At 41.3% G+C, this 10,412-nt stretch overlaps 1 protein-coding gene across 3 annotated transcripts in view; it reads left to right on the forward strand.

The window, feature by feature from the left end:
- Nucleotides 1-9,534, forward strand: part of ZNF143 (zinc finger protein 143) — a 56,997-nt gene extending 47,463 nt beyond the window's left edge. For all 3 annotated transcript variants that reach the window (XM_019796326.2, XM_011220908.3, XM_019796327.2), the window contains 4 exons: nt 243-391; nt 3,314-3,475; nt 7,327-7,473; nt 8,526-9,534. In XM_019796326.2, the coding sequence (XP_019651885.1) occupies nt 243-391; nt 3,314-3,475; nt 7,327-7,473; nt 8,526-8,609 (542 nt within the window). In that variant the 3' untranslated portion in view covers nt 8,610-9,534. The remainder of the gene's footprint in view (nt 1-242; nt 392-3,313; nt 3,476-7,326; nt 7,474-8,525) is intronic.
- The last annotated feature ends 878 nt before the right edge of the window (nt 9,535-10,412 follow it).

Below are 10,412 nucleotides of genomic sequence, written 5' to 3' on the forward strand. Positions count from 1 at the left end.
GGGCGGTGGGGGAGATGGAGGAGGGCACTTGTGACGAGCACCGGGTGATGGATGGAAGTGATGAATCACCATATTGTGCACCTGAAACTAATATTACACTGTATGTTAACAGGAATTAAAATAAAAATTTGGGAAAAATAAGAAATATTTAAGTGATTTAAAAAAAGAAAAGAAAATATATCCTCTGTTTTCTAAACAGCTTGGTTGGTTGGTCAAATAAATAATTCATTTGTTCTAAATAGGTCAAAGTGAAGATGTTCTGAAGGGGCCGCAGATCACGTACGTTACAGGCGTGGAAGGGGATGATGTTGTGTCTACAGAAGTAGCCGCGGTAACCCAGTCTGGGTTGAGTCAGCAAGTCACGCTCATATCCCAGGATGGGACTCAGCATGTGAGTATAAAGCCAACAAGTTACGTAGTATTCCTCTGAGCATGGGCGTGGGAGGCAGGTTGGGTCCCAGCCGAGGAGAGCCCTGAGTATCAGCTCATAGGCAGTGCTGGAGCTAAAGCTTCTCCGGTAGGCTGCTGAGGGAGGCTGCGTGCAGGGGCACTAGGAGAGAGAGGGTGCTTGTGACTCCAGCATTCACATGGTGTTTTTGGTATAGTTCAAAGGTGAGGTGATAAAGGGCAGAACCACAGTGAAATTGAGGGCTTGAAAAGTAAAGAATCCATGAGAAAACGTGAATCAGAGAAGGGCTGGGATTTAGTAGCTGATTAGATCCAGGAGGTGGGATTGAGATACCAGCAGAGCCTTGGCTGAGGGAATGAGGATATGATGGCATCATTAAAAGATCCTGGGAGGGGTGTCCGCCTGGCTCAGTCAGTGGAGCATGCGACTCTTGATCTTGGGGTTGTGAGTTCAAGCCCCACGTTGAGTGTAGATGACTTAAAAATAAAATCTTAAAAAATAAAAATAAAAAAAATCCTGGGAAGTCAGCAATGGGCAAAACTGTAAAATTTCCAGAGTTTGGCCCTCTCCCTACCTGGAGTTAATGGGAGTTCACTTAACTTACCTCCCAGAATTAATAGACCAAGTATCTTGATTTCCCCAGGAAAAGCACTGCAATGGTTATTCTCCGAACCATTGTTTTCTAGATGCCACTAGCCTAAAATAATCCAGACTTGATTTCATTTTTAAGCTCCAACTAAGACTGTCTTAGTACCTGGTAGAAATAGGCATATGGGGCTCTTTAGCCTCCTATAACTGTCTCTTCCACAGAGAGCCCTCTCCTTTCCTGTCTCTCTCAGAGCTTCCTTCCCAGGATGAATCTGCCCTTTGTGTTGATAACTGTTACTATGCTGATGTTAATTAGGAGACAACATATTCAGGGGTGGAAATTTCAAGGTGCTTGTACCTCCCATTCATTCCCTTCCCCCTCACTTACAGCACTAATTCCTCACTGTATTCTTTGTCCACTGACTGCCATGCAAGATTAATTTAATCCAGTTTTAATTTAACATCAAGCCTAAGACTTTTTCTTGAATTAGATCAACACAGACAAGAGACCCTCTTGAGGTCATGTGACGTAACCTCCCTCCCTCTTGATACAGGAGAATTTCCCGCTACAGCAGCCCCCAAACAGATAAGGCAGTTTCTTTCATAAGAGGCAGGCTGTTCCATTGTTGGGTAAATCTGTTGTTATCAGGCTGGAACCTATGCTGTGACAACCACCCCTCTCTGGAGTGGCTCCTCTCTGACCCGATAAAATGGGCCTCGTCCCCTTCATGTGTTCCAGAACAGCTATTTTCCTTATCCTGACGTATTTTCTCCACATGTAACCTTGTTTCCTCCAGGGATTAGATTTCTCTTCCATTCCTTTAGTCAGTTAAATAGTAAACAGTTATTGAATTCTACCCAATGCCAGATATTTTGGTAGGCTTAGTGTGGGGAGTACAGAAAGTAGGGGTGGGTATCAGTCTAGTAGGAGAGAGCTATTCCTAAATGAACGATAACTTCTTACAATGATGGGTATATAATTGAGGGATGTGTGAAGTGAGGTGTCAGCCTGGAGGAAGGCATAAACTATTCTTCCCGAAGGAATCTTGGAAGCCCTTATAGAGAGTGGCCATTTATTTATTTTTTTTAAGATTGATTTATTCATTTGAGAGAGAGCATGAGCAGGTGGAGAAGCAGAGGGAGGGGGAGAAGCAGAAACCCTGCTGAAGAGGGAGCCCAATGTGGGGCTCCATCCTGTGACCCTGAGATCACAACCTGAGCTGAAGTCAGACACTTAACTGACTGAGCCACCCAGGTGCCCCGAGAGTGGCCATTTTGTTGGATCCTGAAGAATTTTCATAGTTTGGCAGACAGGGTGAAGGGAAGGGAGAGGTCACGAAGATAGAATACGACACTCTGGAACTGCGAATGATTAGTTGTGGCTGGGAGTGCCAGGTGCTGGTTTGGAAGTAGTAGATGAGTCTGGAGAAGCTGTTAAAGGCCAGGTTGCAGATTGTGTACGAAGTCTGAACTCTAATGATGGGGGGTGGTGGTCACTGAGGATGTAAGCAGTAAGCATAATGAAATTTGTTTTCTTAAAAAGGTGTCAAGATAGAGGATGGTTTAGGTAAGGGTTAAACTGGATACGCAGGAAGAAGTTGTATTATTGCAGGAAGTCAGATGAGAGGAAAATAAGGGTCTAAATTGGAAATAGAGATGGAGAGGAGGAAATGCGTTTAAGAAATTGTCGGTTTTGGGGTGCCTGGCTGGCTCGGTGGAACATGTAACTCTTGATCTCGGGGTTGTGAGTTCAAGCCCCACATTGAGTGAAGAGATTACTTAAAAATTAAATCTTTAAAAAAGGAAAGAGGTAGTTTTTCTGATGATCTCTTTCTTTTTTTTTTTTTTAAGATTTTTTATTTATTTATTCAACAGAGATAGAGACAGCCAGTGAGAGAGGGAACACAAGCAGGGGGAGAGGGAAAGGAAGAAGCAGGCTCATAGCAGAGGAGCCTGATGTGGGGGCTCGATCCCATAATGCCGGGATCACGCCCTGAGCCAAAGGCAGACGCTTAACCGCTGTGCCACCCAGGCGCCCCTGATGATCTCTTTCTAAAAGAGTTTATTCCGTTATAGAATTCTTATTTGCTCCCCCAGAGTAGATTTTTACAAGGATCGGGCCTGGTCCTCAATAAAGATGGCCAAATATCTGGAGCGCCTGGCTGGCTCCGTCTCAGTAGAACATGCAGCCCTTGATCTCAGGGTCGTGAGTTCAAGCCCTACACTGGGTGTAGAGCTTAGTTAAAAAAATTTAAAAAAAAAGACTGCCAAATACAAAGAGAAACAGACTGATTTGTAAAATGCATTGTATTGCAGGTCAACATATCTCAAGCTGACATGCAAGCCATTGGCAATACCATCACAATGGTAACGCAGGATGGCACGCCCATTACCGTCCCAGCTCATGATGCAGTCATCTCCTCAGCAGGAACACACTCTGTTGCTATGGTTACGGCCGAGGGCACAGAAGGACAGCAGGTAATTGCTATTTTCTTTTATATGTAGTAGTACACATATCAATATCATAACCGTTACATAGATATGCAGTGTGATATGGTGGTGGTAGTCACACAAATTTGGGGTTGAATCCCAGCTTTACAGCTTATTAGCCAACCCCCTGAGTCTCAGTTTTTCCTCCTCTGAAAAATAGAAGTGATTGTTGCATCCACACCATAAGGTTGATATAAGGACTGAATGAGATAAGTGTATAAGGTATTTAATATAAAGCCCAGGTGTAAATTAAGTGTTCGTTAATGGCAGCCCCTGCTGTGATCATCATCAGATCCTTAGGAAAAGTGCATTTGCAAAATTGACTTTATTTAATATTTTGAATATATAATATATTCACAGAGTTCAGAAATCAAAAAGTCTGTACAGGTATGCAGTGAAAAGTCTTCCTCCTGCCCCTGCCCCCATCAACCTAGTCCTTGCCCCCTAAGAGATAATAACTAGTTTCTTGCGTAGTCGTCCAGCAATTCGTGCAGTGTATACAAACAAATACAAATAGTCATCTTCCCCCTTCCTTTTATTCTTACGCTAGTAAACTATACTGTTCTTCACCTTGTGTTTTTTCAACTTAATTATACATCTAGAAAATATTTCTACTTCGTGATACAGAGAGCTTCCTCATTTTTAAAAACCATATCATATTTCACCGTGTGAACACCGTAATTAAACACTGGTGCTGTTTCAAACAAGATGTAACCTTGTGCTCATGTGATTTTGCACGTGTGTGAGTAAGTCCGCTAGGCAAATCCCAGCGTGCATTTGTAATTGTGATAAGTAGCGCCCAGCTTCCCATCTAGGGCCGTGTCAGTCCACGTGACCACCGGCAGCATTCGAGACCACCTCTTTCCCTTCCGTAGAGTCAACACAGTGGTATCAGACTTGTGGATTTTTGCCAATCTGGTGTATCTCTTTATAGTTTTAATTTTTCATTTCCCTTAAAATACATGATATTAATACATTTCACAGTGGTTTCGTGCTATGCCGAAAGCAGTGTTGAGATTCACTGCAGCTACCTTACCATGTTCAATGAAAGAGTGTCAAAATTAGTAACGCTCATTCTTCATAAATTCATTTATAAATTCCATACCATCACAATAAAAATTCCAGCAGGCTTTTTCGAAGATATTAAATAATCTCATTTTAAAATTTACATGAAAATGAAAGGACCTACGATAAATAAAACAACCTTGGGAAAAAAAACAAAGCTGAAAGTCTTTTACACCTTGAAATACAAAACTCAGACTCATAAAGCTTCTGGAAGAAAAGTAATATTTTTATAACCTTAGGGTAAAGATTTCTTAGGATAAAAAATGTACTACCAATAAAAGAAAAAAAAACGATAAATTGTACTTCATCAAAATTAATTCTGCTCACCAAAAGACACCATTAAGAAAAAGATTTGATAGGCCTCAGACTGGGAAAAATATATTCACACTATATCTGACACTGGATTTGTATTGAGAATATATAACAAACTTCTACAAAGCAACAATAAAAAGATGCCCATTAAAAATGGGCAAAATAAATTTTTTTTTAATGAGCAAATCATTTTACTGCTCATTTGAACCGACCTCTCACAAAAGAAGGTACAAGAATGGCCAGTAACATAAAAAAGTGCTCAAGTCTTTAGTTATCAAAGAAATGCAAATTAAAATCACAATGAGATACCACCATTTCAGATTCAGAAAATTGCTAAAACAGAAAAGACTAACAACATTTTGTAAAGATGTGAAGCAACTAGAACATTCATACACACTAGTGGGAGTGTAAAATGATATAAGAACTTTTGGTGGTTTCTTATACCCCATGACCCAGCAATTCCACTAGAATACGTATTATATGATTTCACTTATATGGAATCCAAGAACAGACGAAACAAATCCGTGGTGATAGAAATCAGAAAATGCTGCTTGACTGGGGGAAAGAAATTGATGGGATGGAATATGAAGGATCTGTTCTCTATTTTGTTTTAGGTGGTGGTTCCACAGATGTATCTGTCAGAACTCAACAGAACACCTAAAGATTTGTGCATTTTTATCGTTTGTTAATTATACCCTATGCAAAAACAGAAACAAAAGCAAAACCTAACACTAGCTTTCAGGCTGTCTTACAAAATGGCCCCAGTCGTTTCCATGGCTATAGGATTCCTGGGTGGGTGCATGGCACAACTTGGGTAAATGCACCTTATGCCAGTTACAGTTGCAGGTCTGGAAGGGTAGTGACCCTAAAGCAGCATTCTTTTGTAGTTTATCTGTAGCCTGGGGAGTAGGAGCATTTTCAGGAGAGGCAGCTTTGAGGGCTGGAATGAAGCCAGGCAGCTTCCAGCAACCCGGGATATTACAACAGGAGTGGGGGTTTCATTTGAGGACCAGTGCTGCCACTGCTCCTTCTGGCTGCAACCAGGCCACTGGGCAGATGTTGACTATCCACTTCGGGGTGTCCAGACACCACCTGTGAATTATCCGTAATGCTTAAATTGCCTAGCTCTTTACGTGCATGAGAAGAAAGCAATTGGTCCTTCGCTGGCTTTTTTTTTTTTTTTTTAATTAAGGTAACTGGATTTCGTAGACTCACTTTTCCAGGTGCCTCTGAAAGCCTAGTTAGCCGTTTAGACGGAAGTAGTCTCCGCTCCCCATCTATTTTAATTTGCGATTACAAAAGTAATATATATTCCCAATGTAATAGAATAGAAAGTCCAGAAATAAGCCTTCACGTATATAGTCAGTTAAATTTCAACAATTAAAATTTGACCATTCAGTGGGAAAGGATGGTCTTTTAAACAAATGGTGCTGGGAAAACTATATCTACATGAGAAAGAATAAAGTTGGACCCTTACCTTATACCATATATAAAAATTAACTCAAAATGTATTAAAAACCTAAATTTAGGAGCTAAAACTATATAATGTTTAGAAGAAAATATAGATGAAAATCTTCATGATCTTGGATTAGGGAATTATTTCTTATGTATGATATAAAAAGCAGGGGCAATGAAAGAAATAAATTAAACTTGTTCAAAATTAAAAACTTTGTTCACTAACTAGAATTTGAATAAAAATTTGAAAAAGAAAAAAACAAAAACAAAACAAAATAAAATAAAATATTAAATTAAATACTTTGTGCATCAAAGACCAGGACCAGGAGAGTGAAAAGACAATCTACATAATGAGAGGAAATATTTGCAAATTATATATCCGGTAAGGGATGAATATTTAAAATAGATAAGGACTTCCTATAACTCAACAACAAAATCCAAGCAGCCCAATTCAAACAAGAGCAAAGGACTTGAATAGACATCTCTCCAACAAGCTTTAGAGATGGCCAATTTGCACGTGAAAAGATGGTCAGCATCATTAGTCATCAGAGAAATACAAATCAAAACCACACTGACATACCACTTCACCCCCATTAGGTTAGGCTATTATCCAGAAGGCAGCCGGTAACAAGCATTGCGGGGCGCCTGGGTGGCTCAGTCGGTTAAGCGTCTGCCTTTGGCTCAGGTCATGAGATTGTATTCGTGGGATCGAGCCGTGTGTGGGGCTCTGTGCTCAGCAGGGAATCTGCTGGAGATTCTCTCCCTCTTCCTCTCCCTCTGCCCTTCCCCCTGCTCGTACTCTGTCTCTCTATAAAATAAATAAATCTTAAAAGAAAAAAAGAAAAAGCATCACAGTAGACAATATGTGAGTTGTCTTCCAGCTCGAGACTTCTGCACGTCTGTGGTCAGAGGGAGTTTCTCCTTTGAGATCCGAAGACAGTCCCTCTCATTAAGTGGAGTTCGATGTACTTAATCATAGCTTTCCTCCTGTGCACTTTTTGTTTAAGGTCGCAATTGTGGCTCAGGACTTGGCAGCATTCCATACTGCCTCATCAGAAATGGGGCACCGACAGCACAGCCATCACTTAGTCACCACAGAAACCAGGCCTCTGACCTTAGTGGCCACATCCAACGGCACCCAGATTGCCGTTCAGGTGAGTACGGTGACAGCAGGACTCCTCCGTAGCTCTCGGCCTCGTACACTGTCCTTTGTTCATAACCTTCACGGGAGGCAGGGCACAGAATAATTGATGGCACTGAGCTCCTCGAAGAAAACTGCTGTGTTTGCGGTGGGCTCAAAGAGACCGGCACTTTGTTCTGTATTATCTTTGCATGTTTTAGGGGAATTTGTAGCAAGAAAAAGAAAGCTTCTGGTATACATCCCAGCATGCCCCCAGCCAGCCATCTTTACTTTCAAAATAAGTCTCATTAGGCAGGATTCTATAAAGCACTTAAGAGCTACTCCTTGGAAGCGAACCTATTCTCAGTGAGTCCCCTGAGAATCCCCGCACAGCCGTGTTTTCTGTCGGGGGAACATCAGAAGATAGAAAACCTGTGGTCAGGGAAGTCGCTGGATTGAAGCAGAGAGTCTAGAATGCTAGGTGCAGATTACCTTTCCTTGGGAGGAGTTAGTTTTCATGGATTTACTTGGAAAAGAGTTAGAACACACGCGGGAAAATGCCAACCATTGGTTTTAATTTCATTCATGAGCGGAGAAGCTAAAGGCTCATGACGCTATCAGTGCCTCCACTGGAGAAGGTTGGAGAAGGTGAGCGTCTTTTGTCTGTTGCACGAGTGAAGGTTTACCAAAATCCTAAAGAAAGAAACTACATTATTCTCCCGCAAGAACTTTTTTTAGTCCTCTTTATGATTAGATCAGCAATAGTATCCTAAGTCCAGCTGTCAGAATTGCAGAGAGAAATACTACTTCCAGGGCACCTGGGTGGCTCAGTCGGGTAAGTGCCTGCCTTCAGCTCAGGTCATGATCCCCGGGTCCTGGAATTGAGCCCCGCATCGGGCTCCCTGCTCAGTGGGGAGTCTGCTTCTTCCTCTCCCTCTGCCTGCAGCTCCCCCTGCTTGTGCATTCTCTCTCGCGCGCGCTCGCTCTCTCTGAAATAAATAAAACTCTTCAAAGATGTTTACTTCTGGCATATACTATCTCTTCGGAATTAGCTTGACTGTGCCTTCGTGTTTGTTCCCGTTTCAGCTTGGAGAACAGCCATCTCTGGAAGAAGCCATCAGAATAGCGTCTAGGATCCAACAAGGAGAAACGCCAGGGTTGGATGATTAACCCTGGCAATGGGGGCACACGACAGCAGGAGAAGCCTTTCATCTTCAGGCAGCAGACATCCATGAGCCCGGGCCCCAGAAAATGAGAATTTTTCCATTCCTGACACACTGTACACATTTTTATGCAAGAGTGGAGAACATTTTATTCTTGACACTTTTGTGTATATAACCCTTGGAATAGATTCCCAAACTGATTCATTGTGTGCAAGGATGTATGAAATTAGGGCAATACAGTAAATTTTCATGTTACTCTTTTATCAGTTTGCAAACTCCTAGAGTCTACATGCAAGATCAGTGGAGTCTTACGGAGTCTTATGATGGATTTTTAACTTACTGTGAAAAAATAAAATAAAATAAAGGCTGTATCTAAAACGTCAAAGGTTCTATACTTCAAACAATCAATTCCAAAAGCCATCATGGATAATAAAGAATGTAAAGCCTTCAGATATTTCCCCAAGTTAATGGAGCGTCTGCAGTTTTCGTTCTACTGTATACTTGTATGTTTTTATTTGTACCTCACGGTTTGAAGACTATTCATTATAGTTTTCCATCCCTGTTAAAATACCACCTCTTTAGGCTGAAATGCTAATTATATTGAATTGGATCCATTACATTGGATTATGTATAAAATGACAAAGTTTGGTTATTTAAAATTAAAAAGTTAAATCCAGTGCTTTGGTTTTGTTAAAGATTTCACTTAGCGTTCAATTTTTTGTTACTGTTTTTTAAAAATAATGAACTATCGAAGTTTGACCACAGGCTGGAGCCCGGGATAACAGTGCTGTAATTGAAAATGGCTTTACTCTGAAAATTAGGTTAGTGGGTCGGTGTAAATTATTTATTTTTGCTTATGTACTTTTGTTTTAAAGCTTATTTACCCTAAAGTTTATTATTAATTTTGAATACAGCAATTTTTAAAATGTTAACCTTTACCTTTGTTTTATTAAGTTGATATGGGGGTGGGGGAGAGTGTTGAGAAGACACTACCAATGGCATCGATTATAACCCAACACACGTATATCGAGACTATATTGTGTACCAAGCGCAGAATAAGTATTTTTTCAGGCATTTTTATGTACTTAAAACAATTTCTTGAGATAGAGGGGATTTATTATCCCCATTTGTACAAGGGGAAACCGTTTCCAAAGAAGTTAAGTGTCTCACCCAGGGGGGCAAAGACAGGGCAAAACCCAGACTTTGCGACCCCCGCGTCCCAGGAGCTCTCACTGCACAACTGTGCCTTCTCAGATGGGAATTTGTGGCAGAGATTATCAGGATGAGCTCTGGTGTTTTCTGATTGCCTAATGACCTGAGCACTTGAAAAACCATGTCTAATGTCAGAAATTCAGCTTGGGGTCCACCAAAGTAAAAAAAAAAAAAAAAAAGTGGGGGAGGGAGGGAAGGTTTGTCTTGCGATAACCACTCCATAACCACTCCTGCGCCGTGGTTCACTGCCCTTTGTTTGCCAGGAAGTTGAAAAGGGGCCCTTGTGCTTCATTTCAAGCTTTACAGTAAAAAGGGGAAAACTGTTGTACTGTTTTATTCAATTAAATGTTATCTTTGATGAGGTTTCTTTGAAGTCTTGTTAAAAAGGGTCATGACTTAGTCATCTGAAATGGGGGTTGGGCAAGGGACTGGTTGCTTTCCCTTCAGAGTTCTTCACAGATATTTCACATTAGGAAAGGGCTTAGTCACACACATCCAGTCTTCACTCTTAACTGAGACATTTAAACGCACGTAGAAGAACTCCCAGCTGAGGCCTGCTAAGGCTCAGAAAGGGGCTGGCCTGGGAAGATAGAGGAAG

Source organism: Ailuropoda melanoleuca, chromosome 8 (assembly GCF_002007445.2).
Source record: "Ailuropoda melanoleuca isolate Jingjing chromosome 8, ASM200744v2, whole genome shotgun sequence".
NCBI lineage: Eukaryota > Metazoa > Chordata > Mammalia > Carnivora > Ursidae > Ailuropoda > Ailuropoda melanoleuca.